The sequence below is a fragment of the Vanderwaltozyma polyspora genome, genomic scaffold (genome assembly GCF_000150035.1).
Source record: "Vanderwaltozyma polyspora DSM 70294 KpolScaffold423 genomic scaffold, whole genome shotgun sequence".
Lineage (NCBI taxonomy): Eukaryota > Fungi > Ascomycota > Saccharomycetes > Saccharomycetales > Saccharomycetaceae > Vanderwaltozyma > Vanderwaltozyma polyspora.
The window spans coordinates 1-20,809 of NW_001834600.1; the positions used below are offsets into that span (position 1 = coordinate 1).

Below are 20,809 nucleotides of genomic sequence, written 5' to 3' on the forward strand. Positions count from 1 at the left end.
CTAAAATATACACAGCAACGGAAGCAACAACGTCAAGATATCCCATCCAGCTATACATATATACATATATACCACTAGCTATACTCTCTATCTATCTGTCTCTGGTGCTCAATTCCAAGGCCTCCGAATGCCAGGAAGGACAAGACACACAAGAAACTGGACTGGACTGGACTCACCGAGACAGCAGCATCCAGAAAAGCAACGTTCACTGAACTTATAACAGTTTTCATTCCATTACATCCCATCCCAATCCCAATCCCATCATATCCCACCGTTATCATCTAGAACAACAACTACCACTACATCACATTTATCAACACCAATTCTCTCGATGTGACGTGGGTAGTCAATCTCGTATTGGAAATAACTACAATTCTATTCTATCCTAATCCTATTCTATTGTATTGTATTCTATTACTTTGGCTTTATCTTTAGCTATTACCTGTGATTTATCGATGAAAAATATTTAGTTGTACAATTTTTTTGAACAACAACTCATAATTATTTTATTTTTATCTTGTTTTACTTTATTTCTATTTCAATTTTAATCGTATCTTGTTTTACTTTTGATATTTAACAGTCCACTTCTTGTGTAAATAAATTTAGGTCAATTTTTCATCAATATTTTATTACTATCCTATATTTAATTACCATCCTGGCCAAGAGACTTCGATATTTTAAACTAGTATCCTCCTTCATCATCCCAATTCATTTACGTGTGTCAATATTAGAACAGCTATTTTTTTGGTTTTCTTATTATATTCATTATTCGTCAGTTTCGTCTTAATATAATATAATATACATTTATCTTTGCACTCGTATTATTAAATCAACCTCTATTACTTTTACTATTTGCTGAATTTAATTTGGGATACCACACTACATACCAATATATCCATCACATAAAGAACAATTGATAATACTAAAATGTCTGATCTGAAATTAGCTGAAAACAATTTCTGGGGCAATGTTGCCAATTCTGGTCCAATCTCAATCTTTTCCTACTGTGCATCCTCCATCTTAATGACTGTCACAAATAAATTCGTCGTCAACTTAAAGGATTTCAACATGAACTTCGTTATGTTGTTCGTTCAATCTTTTGTTTGTACTCTTTTATTGGTTATTTTGAAAACTTTGGGTTATGCTAAATTTAGACCTTTCAATAAAACCGATGCTAAAAATTGGTTCCCAATCTCAGTCTTATTGGTTATCATGATTTACACTTCTTCAAAGGCTTTGCAATTCTTGGCTGTACCAATCTATACAATTTTCAAGAATCTAACTATCATTTTAATTGCTTACGGTGAAGTTATATATTTTGGTGGTAAAGTCACTTCTATGGAATTGTCCTCTTTTATTCTAATGGTTCTATCCTCTGTCGTCGCAACTTGGGGTGATAAACAAGCCATGCAAGCTAAGTCCTTGGTGGAAAGTGACGTTACTGTCCCTGTTGTACCTTTCAATGTCGGTTACTTGTGGATGTTCGCCAACTGTATCTCTTCTGCCGCTTTTGTCTTGATCATGAGAAAAAGAATTAAATTAACCAACTTTAAAGATTTCGACACCATGTTTTACAACAACGTTTTAGCTTTACCAATCTTATTGCTATTCTCTTTCTGTATAGAAGATTGGTCTTCTACAAACTTATCCACCAGCTTCACTGCCAACTCTTTCACAGCTATGATCATTTCAGGTATGGCTTCTGTTGGTATCTCTTACTGTTCAGGTTGGTGTGTTCGTGTCACTTCCTCCACTACTTACTCAATGGTTGGTGCTTTAAACAAGTTACCAATTGCTCTATCTGGTTTAATCTTCTTCGACGCTCCAAAGAATTTCTTATCGATCTTCTCGATCTTCTTAGGTTTCTTGGCTGGTATCGTCTACGCTGTTGCTAAGCAAAAGAAGAACCAAAATCCTGAAAAATAATAATTCTAATATTAATTACATGGGTTAAATTTATCCTTTTATTATATTTTATTCCATTTTTATATTACTGGTTACCTTTTATAAATATTAAACTAATACGTCAATATATAATTTTTTTTTCATTTCACTTGTACTTTAAGATGAAATCCATAACCAAAAAAATTAAAGTAGAACACATACAATCACACATCTATATATATAAACTCATATATAGTGTTAATTTATAGTCAAATAGATAATTAAATTGATTTTAATTCTTTTCACTTTTATACTTTTACCTACTAAATTACTGACATTTATACTTTTTCACTTGGTGTAGTCAAGGTTAAAACGCATCTCATCGATTATGAAAAAATCGATGAAATAAATATCTTACTAGCAAGCTGAATAAATTATTCAACTTCATTTCTTAAGGGAATACTTGAATAATGAAGGAAAGTTTACTAAACATAATGCCAGTATTTCGTACCAGTGAATGTATTGGTTTATAAATTGTACTAGAGCATGTCTGACAATTCATCTTCTATCCATGATTCACAAGATTCAGATGAAAGTGTAACAACAATATACAACTCTAATAATCATAAGATTAAGGATGAGAAGTCTACAAGTAAATATCCAGAGGTTTCAGATGAGGAAATTGATTCAGATATTGATTTATACCTAATAGATGACTCAGAAGACGATGAGATTCTTCTTAAGATGTCCTCTTTCAATGGTTCTAGTAAGAAACCTGCTGTTATCAAGAACGAAAATGGTTATATTAATATCAAAAGTTTTGATTTAGGTGATTTATATAATGAGAAGGTTACAAAAAATCTAAATTCAATTGAATCAGCTGAAGATAAAATAAATAATGAAAAAAAAAAATTTGTTTCCAAAACCTTTACTAAATCAAACGAATTAATGGCAAAATTATCAAAAAATTTTACCAATTCTCAATTAAGTTATTACATTGATACTATTATTAAGGATGCTAATCCTGATAAATATTTGGATTGGCATTTTATTGAGGAAGACACGACAATTGACGATATCTCTCCAATTTTATCTTTTGAAACTGCTTATTATAATTGTCATGATTTCAATAGGATAAGACATGAAATCTTGAAGTCATACCCAAATCTAAATTATATATTGCCAACTTTTGGTATATCAAAAGAAAAATTAAATTCAATTAATGATGGATATTTTTGTATTTCTGATTATTACAACTATGATAACTTATGCACAATACTACCAACAGATTCAATGAAAAGCATTATTATTTATTATATCGATGAACCAAATTTTGTTAAATTCTTTTTATGTTTTATTCTAGACAAAAAAATATATGAATCAAACGATTGTGACTCCAAATGGTGCGAAGAAATCGTTTCTGCTTTGGATGTTGATGTCATAGAGGAATACTTAAAGTTGATTAATTTAGATGACTATTATATGCATTATCGATTGACTAAATTATTACCTTCATTTAAAAATAAATTGGTAGATGGAATTTTTGGAGATAATACCTTGGCACTTAATAGGATTATCGATGAATTCAATACTATTTTTGATGATAAAGAGTATAGGAAGTTACTATACTTTTCGATATTTATATTTGGTTCAGATTTGGTACCTTACTCCAAAGAAAGTCTTCCTGTCATTGATTACATCTTCAATTGTATCAGAGATGTCTCAGATATGACTAATGTGGCTGATATTGAGCTTCTATTGTTAAAAAGTATATTGACATCATTTACTAAAATTATAGGTACATAGATCTATGTGGGGGAAAATTACATATAATGACAAGAAATAGATGAATAAGTTTGGACATGTATTCATCGATTCTTCATCAATGATTAGATTAAAGAAACTCAGGAATAGCCTGTTCCAGTTCAAGAATATCATTGATAATTATTGAACCCTCTGGTGTTTCACCTAAAATTTCATTTACTTCATCCTCAACTAAATGAATACATTTTTTCATACCCAAGGATATACCAGGTTTGAATATTGCTACCACTATTCATCAACAAACCAAGCATTCTTATAATCGTATAAACCACTTTGTTCTTTTGCTTTTTCAAATGCTCTTGGATCTGGCTTGCAAATTAGCCTATCATGTTGAGCATAATCACAGTAAGTAATACCATCAAATAAGTCTGCAATACCAAGAAGTCGAACACAACGAAGACCATGTGTCTTATATGCATTGGTAAATAACCATAATTTATCAATTTTTTTAGAGTTTTTTAATCTAATTAGCATTTCCCGTAATTTAAGGTCTGGAGTTAAAATGTTCTGTAGAGGTAAAGAATCATCTACCATTTTATTATAATCCAATGCATTTATATTATGATACATAGCTAGACCACGAATGGCCAATCCATAGGTTTTATAATATGTATTATTTAAATGATGAGCAGCATCATGATCTAAATTTAAATGGGTCTTAAAATAAGAAACAATAGATACCTGCATCATATCGTGAATTCTTGTAGATTTTTTATATAAACAATTGTCTATATCAAAAAAGAACACCTTTAAATTAGGATCAGGTTCAGGTAACACTTTTGGATCAACTTCAAATGAAACTTTACTACCGGGGTGAGTCAACGATTTTAAATGCTCTTCATTAATCTTCAATTGTTTCTCAACGGCCCTCTTATATTCAGGATATGCTGGTGAATAATTCATATTAGTCATTTTCTATTATATATCAACTTGATTTAACTTCTCTTTATCAAAATAAAATTCCTTTTAGTGGTGATTGTGTAACTTAAACTTATACCTAATATTTGTTCTCAATTACCTCTATCCTTATTTAAAATTAACAAAACTTTAAGAAATATAAACCCATACACTTATACCCACGATACAGTTATAATAAATAGTGGCTTGTTAGACCTTTACCATGACTTGTCAAATAATTATCTTCAAAATTAATAAACATTTAACCTGTTCATTATGTATTTAAAATGAGATGAGTTTGTCAATTTTCATTTTTCCTTTAATAGAATATCTCTCCATAAATTTAATCCGTAAGGGAAAAACCTCAGTACTGAAAAAGAAAAAAGTAATACCAAGTACCTGAAAGAAGTGTTATAGTTGACTATCAGTATTAAGGAATTGATTACCAACGATTTATAAGTTTATAAAACATTTCAGTAGTTGATATAATTATATTCTGTGGTTTTTTTACCCTATTGAGGAGTGAACATGGACTCAGAACAAATCCCGTTATTGGATACTACTCTAACACATAAAAATAAAAACTAATAGTCTTCAGTTCATAAGATCTCTTGTAAGTTCTTGATTTGTTTCTCAATAAAAGATTTAAAATTCTTATCGTTGGATGTGTTTAAGAAATCTGAAATGATGAATTCATGAGAATTCGAGAGATCATTGGTATTGGTTGTCGCATTACTATCCTTTGGAATCAGATCTTTCAAATATTTAGTCAATCTGTCATTGTATGATTTCAATTGTTTGTTATCATTGTTATTTTGTTTTAACTCCTTTAATAATTCTATTAAAGGCTTTGTAATTTCATATATTTCAATTCTTGTTGTCGTTGTCAAACCTAATGAATACATGTATGAATTATCAATAATTTTAGATATATCAAAATTGTTATTATCTTTTGTTCCTGATGGATACAATGAAGTTCCTATTAGTTGATTACTTTGAGCATTTTTATCAATTTTCAATATAGTATCTAATTTATCTAATTTTGAATTTATATCTTTTTCCAATTTTTCAATATACTTGTCTTTAAAGGTATTTGAATTGATAAATTTTAAAACCGTTTCATTTGAGATGTTATGGAATGTTGAATGATCAAATTCAAAAATGGAATTGAATATCACATCATTGACTTTATTCATTAATATTTTATCCCATGGGAATGACTGAGTTTCATCATTAATTAAATAATACAATTTCACACATTGGATTAAGTTAAAATCAGAACTACCAGATAATGATGATTCGATAATATATTCCTGCAATTCTTTACATTTGCTTTCTATAGTATCATAAAAATCAGTGAATTCAGATAATTTTGAACCTATAATATTGAAATTATCAATAATTGAGTCAAACAGTTTATCACAGTTTGAAGAAGTAGCAAATCTATTAAAAAAATCTGTCATTGAAATCAACCAGTTGGATAACAAAAGTATAGATTTTGAAGAATTGAAAAGCTTGACTTTCTAAAATATTAGAACTTGACTTAATTGCTGGATTCGAAGTCAGGGATTGAAATTCTGATACTTTATTTAATTTATACTTATCATCTTTAAAAACATAAATCCAAAAATTCTGAATCTGCCAATTTCATATTATCGTATAAATTACCAATATCCTCAGTGACCTGTAAAACATTCTTGTAATATTTAAATAATTCATTTCTGAATTCATCATTTAATTTATCAGTCTTATTAGATAATTCTAAATCATAGTCTTTTATTTCAACAACACTTTTCTCTACAAATAAATCATGAACTGTTCTATCTATATCTAGGGACATGGTTTAAAATATTGATACTTTTATATATATAATTCAAACTAATATTATAATACTGATGCCAAGCTATCGATTAACCTCTTATATCGTTCTATACCTCTCTTTAATCACTTCCAATGACACGTTGGATATTAATACTACGTGCTATAATTTTTCACTTTTATATAAAATTCTTATAGTGATGCTGAACATATATTTAGAAAAAAAGGGCCTAATGAATATGTAAGATGATTTAAAATATATAAGATGAATAATATACAATACAAAGATATCGTTATACAAGATCAATGACTAGCATTTATCAGATTTTGATTGATATTGTAGATGTGTGAATATGTTCCACGTCAATATCTTACTTGTAATACAAATGAAATAAAATGGTTGGAAATTGATTAAGTTTCGTTAAATTATAATACATCATCCTAATGTTACATTTAAAAAGAAAAATGTTGATTTCACAGCATTGCTGTTGTAATGATCAGTTATATTCAATGGTTATTATCTATTTTGGAATAGACTTTGTTGGCTTTAGTTGAAGTTTATGAAGACGATTCAATTGAAATGAAATACAATAAACTGTATGATTCATGAGGCATAACTTAAACTATTAAAAAAGTTGACTGGCATGGCAAAAAAGGAAGAGAAATGTATGTGTTGTTGTTTGAAATATCATATAAAACTTGGTTTGGGTAGATCCTGTAATTTAGGTATATCAGTTGCAAATGATGCGCCAGCAAATGAATTTGTTGTTGTTGTAGAGCTTCTTATTGTAGATTCTTTCGATCTATTTGAATTTGATTTTTGACCAATATATGCATAATTGTTGTATGATGGTGAAGAAACATTGGAACCACTAGAAGATGAGGAATGAGGTGGTGACGATGCTGTTGTCATTACCTCTTGATTCAGGTGACTATAATTTTTAGGAATCATATTCCTGGCTATATGTGGAGAATTATTTAAATTCCCATGACTATTGGCGAAATGATGAAACTCATGAGAATTTGGTGATATAGGCAATGACATAAAATTGTTTCTACCATATGGATATGCTTCTGCTGATATACCTTGTTCTTGCCCGTGTACTTGTGGTGGTGCACTTGATAAATCGAAATTCTGAGTAACTGGTGTATAAGTGTAAGAGTTGGAATATGAAGAACCTAATGGCAACGAATGCCATGGATTCAAACCTGCATATGGTAGTGAAGGTGACCTAGCATTTGGAATTCTTTCTGCTGCCTTCATCACTGGACTATTACTTATCAATCCGATTGGTGGAACAGTTATATTAACTTGTTTAGATTTTTCGTTATTCCTATATATACTTTTAGCACTATCTCTTGATTTGAGTTGTTCCAATATACAGGTATCATCCTTTTTTACACATTGATTACTCTTTAACAGTAAATTTTTCAAATTTTGAGTCAAGACTTCTGTTGATTCAACATCATTGTTGTTATTATCAACTCCCTTTTTTTGATTCTGACGTAAACAACCTGATTTCTTATCATCATTAGTAATCTTATTCCTTCTGTACTGTCTCCTTCTAGTATTTTGACCTTGACTAGCACCAGTATTCTTGGTTAACTCCTTCTTTCTATTATTATCACCCTTATCATGACGTCCAGATACCATTTGAGGCATCAGACGATTACTATTAACGTATTTAGTATCGGTTGACATTTGTAAATATGCATTTAATAACAATCTATTAACGTTATTGTTCGATTATTATATATAGCTTCTTGAATACATTAATTAAAATAGGGTTTAACTAAAGCTTATTATTAAAGTTATTGTTAATCATCTCTTTTTAAAACTCCTTTTTATTGCTGTAAATAATCTGTGCCTGTAGTTGAAAAACCCAGAGTTACTTAAGAAGACTATAACAAATGAACAAAGCTGATATAAATAGAACGATTGTTGGATCTAAAATGGGATAGGAGATCCATTGGTGTGTATTGGTTGTAGTTATTATTTCATGTAATCTAAAATTTTAAGAGGTTATTCCCTCATTTGAAACGGGGGTAAATTTGACAATTGTTGATTTAAAATATTTAATATAATTTATAAAAGATATACCATTATAGTTTTATACTACTCTTAATGGGTTTACATCGGTTTCAATGACTATACATTCGATACCTTTTTGTGTAAGTAATGATACCATTTCAGCTTTTAAATAACCACGTTCAGTATTAGAATGATTGCATACAATTACTGCTTTGCCAGATTCTTTGTACCTTAGAATCTCATGATGAGATAATTCACCGGTGTAATACAAATCAACATCTTCTGATAATGCTTTGAAAACTCCTGATCCACTACCTGCACATAATGCAATGTTCTTTATCTTATGATTTGACAAATCAGAGTGTAAACTTGAGACTTGAACGTGTTTGATCCCTAATGAAGCTTTAACATTCTCAATAATATCTTGAAGTGATAATGGGGCCCCCAATTTAACTAAACGACCATAACCGACTTCTTCACAAAGGTCACCTCCAACTAATTGACCACTGATTTGTTCAATCGAAATGTTGCTACTGATTAAAGAGGTATTTTTACCTACTAATCCATTAGCCAACCAATCATTTACACCACCTTTAGCAGCATCAACAGAAGTATGAGGACAATACACAGAAATACCTTCTTGGATCAACTTGATAGCACTATTCTGTTGTGTGTTTCTTGAAGGATTCAAAGATTTCCAGCTTGGAAAGATGAAAGGATGATAGGCTAGGATTAAGTTACAACCTTTATCAATAGCCTCTTGAGCTACACTGGCAGTTAAGTCTACAGCTAATAAGACTTTGGCTGGACCAATATTAGAATCACCATCAACTGAACAATCAATATGTAAACCTGTATTATCCCAAGCTTTATCAGCATAACCAGCAGGATAATGTTTAGTTATAGCATTAACTATTTGTTTCAATTGAGTCTTGGATAATGCTCTGCTCATAACTATCAAACTAAATAAATTGCAAGGAAATAAATAAATCAATTGATAATATCAGAACGAAATCAGTACCTTAATGGATGCTTTAACCCCTTTGATATTCTTTTAATTCGTGTTTAAAGTGGTCTTTCGATGAGTAGTTCTGATTCATTTTAAATGTTAAAGACAAATTTCAAAAATTTGATGCTTAAAGCCAATATGATATTTCTTACAAGTTACTAACGAAACAAGATGGTTAAATCTAGAGTTGGAAATTCTTTTGCAAGGACATCAAGACTGGTGTGTGTTTCAATCTACATATTTGATAAACCCACATATAGTGTTGTTTTTATTTGGTCTGGCTTTATTTGAATCAGTTGGAGTTTAATTAATTAATTTTATACATTTTAAAGTATTAACAATAGTAGTGATTATAATACTTGAAAATGTTGACTGAAGAATCCTTACGTTCTAAGATTAATGAAACCATTCCAGAAGTGTACAATGTGATTGCAATGGACACTTCATCTGGTTGTGGGCAATCGTTTGAAGTTGTTGTGGTGAGTGATACTTTTATAGGTAAGAACAAACTGGCGAGAAGTCGTTTGGTTAATAAAGCATTACATGATGAGATAAACCAAATACATGCTTTCAGTTGTAAATGCTACACTCAAGAAGAATGGTCTAAAATCGTAGTATGAAATGGAGGTATCTAGGGACAACTCGTTGACAGAGATTATCAGTTTGTCAAAAATGTATCACACCAAGACAAACAACAAAATTATATGTAATATACCATATGTAAACTATTATCCAATATTGTATGTAATACGGGATCAACCATTCAACTAAATGGATAAGTCTATAACTATGAAGATGAATAAACGTTTAATACTTTATATAACAACGAGAGTGAGGCGTCTTATCTCTCATTTCAATTCTGACAATAAGAGCTGATTTTGAAGACACTAATCAATATTAGCCTACCGAAAAATCCTAATACTTTAAGCTTTCCAGTTTCAAGACCTCTTATTCATTTTGAATCATTATATAATTCTCATTCTAATCAAACTATGTTGCAATCCATTTTTCTCCTCCAATTCACCTCCAAGTACAACAAAACCCAAGAGATACTAATAAACAGAACCAATAATTCCATTCACCATCTAGATCAACTCCTTTTATACCAATCCCATCCCAGCTCATCCCATCTCATCCCATCTCGACTTGTTCATTCTCTTGGTTCAGACAGATCAGTTCTTAAATTTAAACGTTTTTCCTAATTAGTAAAAGTCCTTTTGTTTACCATATAAAATTCAAAGATATTTATTTATTATGGAGAGATGATTTTTGTTACATACAAGAAACTAATGATCTAAATCACAAACTGTAAGTCATAAAGGTAGATCTAGTCAGTTATAGTCATATACTATTTAAGTTGTGTTCTATTTGTAGTTGAACTTTGTGAAGAGGTTGTTCCATTTTTTAGTCGAATCTGATATATATAGTAGATCTAGAAGGGAAAGATCGAGAGTCAGATTAGATATTAAAGATATTGTTGCCTCTAGACTGGTATATTTACGGTAGAGGTCGACGCTAGTTTGCTTTGGGAATATTGTTTTGATATCCTTGATTGATCAATTTGTTGGTTTATTGGCGTTTTGCTGTTCTGGTTCAGGTTATTTCCTTTAATTTATAATACTCTTTTTTTATTTTTGTTGTTGTTGTTGTATAAGCAGAACTAATAATTATGGATAAATCAGAGAAATTACAATCGTCAATAACAGTAGCTGTGCGAGTGAGGCCGTTTACAGAGTATGAGTCTCTCCATTTGATAAGGGACAATGATGAAAACTTTCAATACCCTTCATTGGGCGATTCTTCTTTAACTTTGCCTGGGAGTAGAGAGGAAAATAATGACAGTAATACCACTATTAACTCCAATAATAATAATCATAATAATAATAATTCTAAAAATGATATTTGGTACACTGGTAAAAATCCTTATTTACTTAAACCTAATGGGATTAGAAAAATTGTAGATTGTGTAGATGAGAAAATGCTAATATTCGATCCATCGGCAACAAATCCTTTAAATAAGTTGAGTGAAACTGTTTTAAATTCAATGTATTCGAGGAAACAAGTGAGTCGTAGACAGCTGAGAAGGAATGGTGGTGAAATTAAATTTATTTTTGACAAATTATTTAATGAAGGTTCAAGTCAGTTGGCAGTATATCGTTCTACAACAAGTTTGTTATTAGATTCTGTATTAGATGGATTCAATGGAACTGTATTTGCATATGGTGCAACAGGGTGTGGGAAGACGTATACTATCAGTGGTACACCTGAACAACCAGGGATAATATTCTTGGCAATGGAGGAATTGTTTCAGAAAATAGAAAATATTAAAGATACCAAAAATTTTGAATTAACATTATCCTATTTAGAGATATACAATGAATCGATTCGTGATTTATTAAATCCAGATACTCCTTCCAAAAAATTAGTCATACGTGAAGACAATGAAAGCAAAATAAGTGTAGCGAATTTATCACATCATCGTCCCAAAACTGTTCAAGATGTAATGGACCTAATTATTAAAGGTAATATAAATAGGACAACATCTGCAACCGATGCTAACGAAACATCTTCTAGATCACATGCAGTTTTACAAATTCATATATCTCAGACAAATAGAACAGTTGATTTAACCAGCAGCCACGTATTTGCCACATTATCTATAATTGATTTGGCAGGTAGTGAGAGAGCAGCTTCGACTAAAAATCGTGGCGAAAGGTTATATGAGGGTGCCAATATTAATAAATCCTTATTAGCATTAGGAAATTGTATCAATGCACTATGTTTGAATGACGGTACACGCAGGTCGTGTCATGTTCCATACAGAGATTCTAAACTAACAAGATTACTAAAATTTTCATTAGGTGGGAATTGTAAGACAGTGATGATTGTGTGTGTATCACCGAGCAGCACGCATTATGATGAAACTTTAAACACTTTAAAATATGCTAATCGTGCCAAAGAAATCAAGACCAAAGTTATTAGGAACCAACAATCTTTGAATCGACACGTTGGATCATATCTGAAGATGATTACAGAACAGAAGAAGGAAATTGATGAATTGAGACAAAGAGAACAGAATATGATCGAGATTCAATTAAAGAAGTATAAATTAGGGAGAGAAAAAATCCAGCTATCAATGGACGATTGTTTAAGAAATATACAAAACACGTATGCGCAAACCAGTAAATTCCAGAATGCCAAGAATATTAAATCATTGATACTTTGTAAACGCCGGTTCTTACAAATGATAAACTTAGAATTGGATAGTGTATTATACGTTGTTAATAGTACACAAGATATGGGTGTTATGGAGACTTGCAATATATTGAAAGAACAGATATTGAATAAGATACGAGAATTGGAAGAACAATTTGACACACCAGATGAGTTGGATCTAGTAATTGAGCATTCCAAGAAAAATGATGCGATGAAATTATCTGAGATGGAGTATTGGGATGACATTATAGACCGAGCTAATTTTGAAAGTCGATTAGACAATATCAATGAAGTAGTTCGAAATGAAGTGCTTGTCAATGGATCTATGTTAACTGAGAAACTATTTGAAAATGAAAACTTGATGTACAAGTGCAAATTTTTCTCCAAATGTTTGTATCATCAAGGAGATATCAATGAGTCGTTACAAGAACTATTAGATATCGATAAAGAGTTTGAACAATTTGGACAAAGGATGTTTGCCAGTATAAACTTCAACGTGAATGTATCGAAAACTCAAAAAGTTGCGACAGTGCCCATAGCGTCAGTATCATCAGAGAAGAAATTGGTGAAACCTATTAAAGTGACTAAAAGCACTACTGAGATGAGTAATTCTACTAATAGTTCGCCGTCACCCAAAAACATTGAAAAAATTCTAAGACCAATAATAGCATCGAAGAAAACGGCGACTACGACATGGACGAATAGCCATAATAACAATGGGCAAACGCCGGTGAAGAGGAAGAGTATACGTAATACGAGTCGGATGTCGTTAGATCCTGAGATTACAGACATTGATGTGAGCATGCAGGATATATATCCAGTTCATAGCAATACGTTGTTGGCACCACCGTTACGCAAACCAGAAGCCAGATAGATGACAAGATGTTTATTTTGTGACGCCTGCGACCCACGTGACTCGCTCTAGTGAGATTTTATTCGGAATTGGAGATATGGTGCACACAAGACACAAAAGAAGAAAATAGAAGCCGTGTGCCATGATACGCATGCGCATTTGCACATTTGCCCAGATTTCGGCAAGGGAAGGATGTGTGAGTCTTTTTCTTCCTCCACCAGTTGTTGGCCAGAATAAGCAGAAAGCAAAAAGCAAACGCAAACGCAAACGCAACTTTCACTGTTTGGCAGTCTCGTCACTACTGACGGCGTACAATTTTCTAGAAAAATACACCACATCTCCTCTTCTCTTCTCTTTCCAGCAGCTTCTCCTCCCTGCCCCTCCCTCCCCCTCATTCTCCCGCAGCCAGCGAGCCAAGCCGAACCAAACCAAACCAAACCAGCCAGCCAGCAGAAACCGGCAACCGTCGTTCAAAAGCACAACCACAAGCAAGCAAAGCAAAGAGACAAAACGAGAAAGAGAAAAAAATTTATTTTTTGTTGATTCCATTTCAATGGCTCTCTCTCTTCTCTCTCTCTTCTCTCTCTCTTCTCTCTTTATATACTATGCTATACCATATTATATTATATTACTCTATTGTATATATATAAAGACAAAAATGCTATTTTGAACTCTTTCTTTGATGTCTTTGTTAATTTATTTTGGTTTTATTTTGGTTTGGTTTGGCTTATTTCAGGCTCTAGATCAGTGAACTAAACTCTTCTATTCCAAGCTAATCCCAAGGGAATATACAGGATATTTTTTTGATATACTGTTTGAAAATATTTAAATTTTTAAATTTTATTAAAGAACTACAATATCTCATATAATATAATATAATATAATATAATATTATTTCGCTTTTATTATATTAATATATATATATTACTACTAAGAGAAAGAAAGAACAAAAAAGAATTTAAAAAAATTTTGGTACTTATCTAGGTCAAGGATATATTATCTTCCATTTACCTGCCTTTATTTTATTTTTCCCCCGTCTGTTATTTGTTTTCATTTGTATTTTTATTTTCGTAGGTTTCTCATTTCCTTTTACTTTGAATTGAGTCCAACCTTCTAAAATATTTATACATTATTTAAACTTATTCCAAACTTTTTAGCGTGCTAAAAAATATAAAAGGCCTGTCCAACTTTTTTTTTATATTTCTGTTTCCCATTCTTCTTTTTGGTTATTTTATTGTTTCTTTAATATATTTATAATTTTATATATATTATATCAAACATCTCTTCCTATTTCCCAACCCTCATCCACCCACCACCCACCACCTTTTCCATTTATCCATCCTCACCACTTTCCCTTTAGATTACAACGCCATTAAAAAGTTATATTTACTGACTTTTTTATCAATTGTGTCTTTGTTTTCTAATTCATCCTTTAATTTTTATTTTATTTTCCCACACTTAATTTAAATTCTAATTTTCCTGTGACATCATCCACCACCACCACATCATTTCCTTTCACCCTTCCATTCCATTCCATTGTTACACCAGATCGAATTACGAATTAATTGGAATTATACTACTAAAATAAAAGGTCCATTACAATTTTATACTCTTTTTTAATAATTATACTCAAAAAAAATATCAATCAATCAAGCAATTAATATTTTTTTTTTGAACTTAAGGTAGTTATTAAGTTAATTTGTCTTATTTTAATTGCTAAAAAATAAAGTATATTATTCATTACTCCATTTTTTCATTTTACATTTTCATCTTTACTCTAGCTTTTCAAAAATTTACTTCCTAATATTGATTAAAATTTCATTTTTATTTTAATTCTTTATTATTTTACTTATTTTTTTGTCACTTATTATATTCACAATCACATATTATTCGTTTCATTAACTTCCAAATATTTGTGATTTCTTTCTTTATTTTATCTTCCCTATTGTTATTCCACTATGACTACTTATATGTATAATAACTCAAGGTTACCTATCAATTTACCACATCCACCTACCCATTCAAACTTCATTCCTCATCACCACACTCAATCTTTGGGTGCTCCATTACAACAACAAATCCCACCTATCAACAACAAGTTCGGTTTCCAAAACCAACCTTACTATAACCACGCTCACAGCAGCAGTTTCCAAGGTGTGACGTTACCTCCTCCTCCAGGCATGGTTTACAACGGTTTGTCAAATATGCCACCTCCACAGATTGTTGCTCCAATGTTAAGACCAGCTCCAATTTTAGCACCAGTCCCACAACAGCAACAACCTGTAGTCTCAGAACAAGTCAATGGCGGTGTAAACCAAATCCTGGATTACGATTTAGATTTGATGGCTGAATTCATCGTCAAGTACGCAATGTTAGCCTTTGATTCAGAAAGTATCTACCAATACGATTCCAAGAGTCAAGTGGTCACTTTGTTCACAAAAGGGGTTTCCTCTGTACTAAACGCTACAAGATTGCCTTCTGTTTCTATATTCCAAGCTTTGCATTTCTTATCCAAGTATTTAGATAAGTTACCAAATGGTTCAAGTTCCATTGGCGGTAACTCTGTCAATGTCATTTATCAAAATACAATGATTGCCTTTATACTAGCCAATAAGTTCAATGATGATAAGACTTTTACCAACAAATCTTGGTCAGAAGCAACAGGTATGGAGTTGTCTACTATCAATGAATATGAAAGAAGATGGTTAAACATCTTCGAATGGAGATTATTCGATGATAAGTTTAGTTTGTATGAAGATTACGTTTGTTCCTTTGACGTATTTTGTCAAGGTAAAAGATCAAATAACACCGTCCCAATTCAATCTCAATCCTACTACTCTTCTCCTTCTAAATATGATAACAACCATTTATCTGTCGGTGCTAAAGGTTTTGAAACTCCAAACTATTCAAATTCTTCTTTGAATTCTTCTCCATTTCATTACAACGACGATGTATTCGACTATTACTATAACCAAAATCAACAAAATTTATCTACTTCGCCAATTTCTCAACTAAGTCCATCAGCTAATGGTGATTTTTCAAATAATTACAGTTGTAATTTTAAATATGCTCCTCAAGCTATGGGTAACATGATGAGTAATCAACAACCAACATATCCAACTTGGAATGCTGAAATTCCAAAATATGGGAATTATCAAAATGATAGTTACGGGTTATTTGACAATCAATATTATACTAGACCTGCGGTCTATTAATATGAACAGTCATAATTTATTCTATTAATTCAAACAAGGTCGTCTTTTTTCTTATTTATTTATTCAACCTTACGAATATTTTTGCAGGAATACGGGAATCATTAATTTTATTTCGACTTTATTTTAAAAACTATTCAAAAAAAAGGAAAAAAATAAAAAAAAACAATTTAAGCTTATAAAAATACTAGATATAATATGACAAAACATGTTTTTTTACAAAATATAATATGTTAAAAATAATAGAAGTTCATTATTTTGCAATTTCATTTTACAGTAAACAAGAACACCAAATTCTAAAAAAAGAAAAAAAGATCAAAACTTACCAAAAAAAATAAATCAAACAACAAAAAGAGACTAGAAAAGTTAAAATTAAAAAGATACAAAATCTCCAAATCAAACAGAAAGTTAGAAGACATTTAAAATTAAAATCTAATGGGAAAGATAAAGAAGCAAGAATTAATACTTTAATCACCACTTTGAATATGTGAAAGTGCAACGAATGATAGAAATTCTCACTAAAATAATTATCAAATCTGATTTGTTTTATTTTGTGATTATTTGTCGTTCTCATTCGACGTAAAATCTCTGTTCATGGTGGATATTAAAGTGCTAAAGGCTAATGCCCTATTTCTTTTATCTGCAATCCATTTGATATGGTTTTATTTCATTCTGCTTTATTTTAAAAAAAAATCTTTGGTTCAAAACAATTTATTATCCATACTTGGAACTCTTAACTGAGTATTCCAGTTGGTAAGAACAAATATAATTATATATGAATATATAACACTAATCTGAAAAAAATATTTTTATACATGGAGACTTATCGTCAATCCATGTTCCAATTTAATTCTTTTCTGTTTTATTAAATTTTTGTTCTTATGACGTCATCTTCTTCGGAAATTGGTAATTTGATCTATTACTACAGTCAGTATGGCTTATATTTCAATAAAAAAGACTCAAAAGATAACTTAATACATTAGATTATGACTGAAGAAACTATCGTCTTCACTTTATACATCTAAACTGATCTTGATTTAGGTTTCTATATCATCTATTACTGTGACATTAATGTTACATTCTTATTACAATTAAAATTCTGATCTATTTCGGTTACCGGGGTTTAGAGATCAATATCAAATTCGAAGATTCGTACAACAATTTGATTTTAATAAAAGTAGCAAACTCAACTGTTAAGTCATTTAGATCGTTATTCTGGTTATCTAAAGTATGACAAAGGGATATAACTAATTATTAATTTAGATTTTTTGTTTCTACTATTCGTTTCTTTGTTTTGTTTTGACCCTCCACTAGAACATAGTGATGAGGTCCTTCATCAAGTCTCATAAAAATTCAAATTCTTTAGATGGTAGCCAAAGTAGATGGAATAATTCAGAAGTACCGAACGTGCAGAGGTCCAGTGCTGATTCATTCAATTACTCTGGTTCTACTGTAATTAGCAGTAATTCTAACACTGTTACAAGTATGAGTATACCTAATAATCTACCAAATTCGAAAAATTATAGTCCTAAACACACACCAAGTTTTGAATCATTCCATAGATTAGCGAATAAAATACCTTCAAAACTATTCAAGAAAAGTTCAAACAATGCTTTGAATGCCACGTATAATAACAGTTTACATTTAGGTGAGTCTTTAAGTTCTCCTCCTACTCCAAGGACTATAAATACGTCAACAGATGCTATACAAAAAGTCAGATCAACTGAATCAGAGATAGAAATACCTTCTATAAAAGGTACTATAACTCATTCATGGGGTACCAGATCCGATACAGGGGGGCACTCCATTATTGTATTGAATGAACCAAGATCATCTTTATCTGGAGCTTCTAATTCAGATTATTCAGATTTGGAACCAGCCGCACGCATATCTGGTTTAAAGAGACCATCGATTGTCTCAATAAAGACCAACAATTCTTTTGAAGAATATAACTCAACTCCTATTATAACTGAAGAAGAAGATTTAAAAAATTTTGATAGTAAAATTATCAACCCATCCACACCAAATGATATTAATGCAGTAAAGTATAATAATAGAAAAACACAAATAATTGGGAATGAAAATTTATTTAGAACTTCAAATTTACAAAATAAAGTTAGAAAGCATTTTATATCTCCATTAGAGAATCTTAATGAGAATGTATTAGAAGCTGATAATAAACAAGGTGTTGTAGAAAATGTACAAAGGAAAAAAAAGGTTCCAAATTTAAATGCAAGTCCACAAGACACTATTGATGGTAACAGAAGCCGAACTATAAGTTTTGCTGAAACATCTAAAACACTCCCACAGATGGAAGGAGCTAGTGATGCTGATGGGGAATCTGACAGTTGCTCAGAAACAACTGATGATGACGATGATGATAATACCTCAAAATTCTCATTCGAGTATAATAGACCAAACGGTAGAACGGCTTCAATGAAGTATTATTCAAAACCTGAACCTGTCAATAATATTTACATTGATGATTTATATGAAGATGAAAATTTTGATGAAAATATGAACTATGACGAGGACAGTCTTGATGGTTTTGAGTTTCCTTCTAATAAGTTTGATTATGGAAATGAAAATAGTGATGAAAACGATGATATCCAAGGACATGAAAATTATGTTGTTCAAGATAATAATAGTAGCAAGGGACCAAAATTGAAATCGGAAGCACCAAAAAAAGTTCAAACATACAATGACTTATTTGATCTTTCTGATGACTTCGACTACGATCCCAGTGATGAATATCAAAATGAGACAAGACTAATACATGAGATGTGCGAAGATGGAGAGGCAAGCCAAATAGATAATATGATGGTGGATGAAAATATTATATCCCCTCAGAAAAGTTTAACATCCTCCAAAAGCTTTAACAATAGCAATGTTTCAAAAAGTAGTCCTCTTATTAAGCCACTAGAAACTCCAAAAAAGAAGATAATCGTTAAACCAGTAGCATCGTTTGCAGATATATTTAATCTAGATGATGAAGAAGATAGAGATTTTAAAGATGATGATAGTTGTAATGACGAATCAGATGGTGAATACGTTTTGAAAGATCCCTTCAATATTCCTGGGGGTAAGAATCTTTTAAATAGACATAAGTCTTTGAAGAAGAATTCTTCTTTTTCACTTAAAAAGATTCCTAGTAATGGGGATTCTATCGATAATAATTTGATGGATAAAAAGCTGGATAAATATATCGTTGATATAAATAAAAGCATTAAAAAGCATTCAGATATTCCAGATTTGCATTTTGTTCCACCAGACAATTCTAGTGATATCATCCTTCCTAAACGGTCACAGTCATTGAAATATCATGATTTAAGCAGTATTTTAGATTCAGATGTACCTGGGTCGACAAGAGATTTATTTTTCATCGATGAAGCAGAAGAAGATTCATATAATGTTAAACATGGTTTAACTGAAGAAGAATATTTAGATGAAATTAATAATGTACCCGAAGACTTTTATTTCTCTGATTCAGAACAAGACATGAGTCCCATGAAATCCCCATTTCGTAGATCGAACACTGGGTCCTTTAGAAGAACACATAGTTTTTCTGGGAAGCCAATTGGCGCTGCAAAAGATAATACTCCTGTTAAAAGTAAATTAGAAATAAAAAATAAAACTGTAACATTTTTTAATCATCCATGGACTCCAAATTCACAATCTGGATTTTCTGGGAAATCTCCAAAGAAGTCTATCAAAAAGACAGATAATTTAGAAAATTCAGAAGAAGAACATCTTCTGGCGACACCAAAGAGAGATGATAGTTCTGCCTATGGTTTTTCTACGCCAGATCGTCAGTTCAGGAAACCTACACCTGAGTACCTGCAGGATTATTCGTTAAGTCCAATTCAGGAAGGGTATTCTTCTGTTGATAACTCTCCTAGGTGATATAAGATAATAATTGGCATATTTAGTTGGTACCGAAGGATATATAAATATATATATATATATGGTTACAATTATTCTTAGACTATATAAATTAAGTTATATATACTTATATATAGATATATATATATATTAGTTAATAAATGTAATATTAGAATTCTAAA

The 20,809-nt window shown here is 30.9% G+C and overlaps 8 protein-coding genes and 2 further genes across 8 annotated transcripts, besides 5 other annotated features; 6 read left to right on the forward strand and 4 right to left on the reverse strand.

Moving 5' to 3' along the window:
- Nucleotides 1–927: 927 nt before the first annotated feature.
- Nucleotides 928–1,926, forward strand: Kpol_423p1 (GDP-mannose transporter; the record flags this gene model as incomplete). The annotated part of the gene is made up of 1 exon (XM_001643021.1): nt 928–1,926. The coding sequence occupies one exon, from the start codon at nt 928–930 to the stop codon at nt 1,924–1,926; it is 999 nt and encodes a 332-aa protein (XP_001643071.1).
- A 504-nt stretch (nt 1,927–2,430) lies between these two features.
- On the forward strand, nt 2,431–3,690 carry KRE29 (Smc5-Smc6 complex subunit KRE29; the record flags this gene model as incomplete). Its single annotated transcript, XM_001643022.1, has 1 exon — nt 2,431–3,690. One exon carries the CDS (start codon nt 2,431–2,433, stop codon nt 3,688–3,690), a length of 1,260 nt encoding a protein of 419 aa, XP_001643072.1.
- Nucleotides 3,691–3,778: 88 nt separating this feature from the next.
- Nucleotides 3,779–3,937: a sequence feature (similar to hypothetical protein; correction of possible frameshift sequencing error~similar to Saccharomyces cerevisiae PHM8 (YER037W) and SDT1 (YGL224C)).
- On the reverse strand, nt 3,779–4,620 carry Kpol_423p3 (the record flags this gene model as incomplete).
- Nucleotides 3,940–4,620: a sequence feature (similar to hypothetical protein; correction of possible frameshift sequencing error~similar to Saccharomyces cerevisiae PHM8 (YER037W) and SDT1 (YGL224C)).
- A 584-nt stretch (nt 4,621–5,204) lies between these two features.
- Nucleotides 5,205–6,128: a sequence feature (similar to hypothetical protein; correction of possible frameshift sequencing error~similar to Saccharomyces cerevisiae COG1 (YGL223C)).
- Kpol_423p4 lies at nt 5,205–6,445 on the reverse strand (the record flags this gene model as incomplete).
- Nucleotides 6,130–6,216: a sequence feature (similar to hypothetical protein; correction of possible frameshift sequencing error~similar to Saccharomyces cerevisiae COG1 (YGL223C)).
- Nucleotides 6,218–6,445: a sequence feature (similar to hypothetical protein; correction of possible frameshift sequencing error~similar to Saccharomyces cerevisiae COG1 (YGL223C)).
- Nucleotides 6,446–7,111: 666 nt separating this feature from the next.
- Nucleotides 7,112–8,125, reverse strand: Kpol_423p5 (uncharacterized protein; the record flags this gene model as incomplete). The annotated part of the gene is made up of 1 exon (XM_001643023.1): nt 7,112–8,125. One exon carries the CDS (start codon nt 8,123–8,125, stop codon nt 7,112–7,114), a length of 1,014 nt encoding a protein of 337 aa, XP_001643073.1.
- A 409-nt stretch (nt 8,126–8,534) lies between these two features.
- NIF3 (uncharacterized protein) lies at nt 8,535–9,407 on the reverse strand (the record flags this gene model as incomplete). The annotated part of the gene is made up of 1 exon (XM_001643024.1): nt 8,535–9,407. The coding sequence occupies one exon, from the start codon at nt 9,405–9,407 to the stop codon at nt 8,535–8,537; it is 873 nt and encodes a 290-aa protein (XP_001643074.1).
- A 422-nt stretch (nt 9,408–9,829) lies between these two features.
- On the forward strand, nt 9,830–10,084 carry BOL2 (Bol2p; the record flags this gene model as incomplete). The annotated part of the gene is made up of 1 exon (XM_001643025.1): nt 9,830–10,084. The coding sequence occupies one exon, from the start codon at nt 9,830–9,832 to the stop codon at nt 10,082–10,084; it is 255 nt and encodes an 84-aa protein (XP_001643075.1).
- Nucleotides 10,085–11,133: 1,049 nt separating this feature from the next.
- Nucleotides 11,134–13,554, forward strand: KIP3 (tubulin-dependent ATPase KIP3; the record flags this gene model as incomplete). The annotated part of the gene is made up of 1 exon (XM_001643026.1): nt 11,134–13,554. One exon carries the CDS (start codon nt 11,134–11,136, stop codon nt 13,552–13,554), a length of 2,421 nt encoding a protein of 806 aa, XP_001643076.1.
- Nucleotides 13,555–15,491: 1,937 nt separating this feature from the next.
- On the forward strand, nt 15,492–16,748 carry CLG1 (Clg1p; the record flags this gene model as incomplete). The annotated part of the gene is made up of 1 exon (XM_001643027.1): nt 15,492–16,748. The coding sequence occupies one exon, from the start codon at nt 15,492–15,494 to the stop codon at nt 16,746–16,748; it is 1,257 nt and encodes a 418-aa protein (XP_001643077.1).
- A 1,320-nt stretch (nt 16,749–18,068) lies between these two features.
- Nucleotides 18,069–20,648, forward strand: ZRG8 (Zrg8p; the record flags this gene model as incomplete). The annotated part of the gene is made up of 1 exon (XM_001643028.1): nt 18,069–20,648. The coding sequence occupies one exon, from the start codon at nt 18,069–18,071 to the stop codon at nt 20,646–20,648; it is 2,580 nt and encodes an 859-aa protein (XP_001643078.1).
- Between the last annotated feature and the right edge of the window lie 161 nt (nt 20,649–20,809).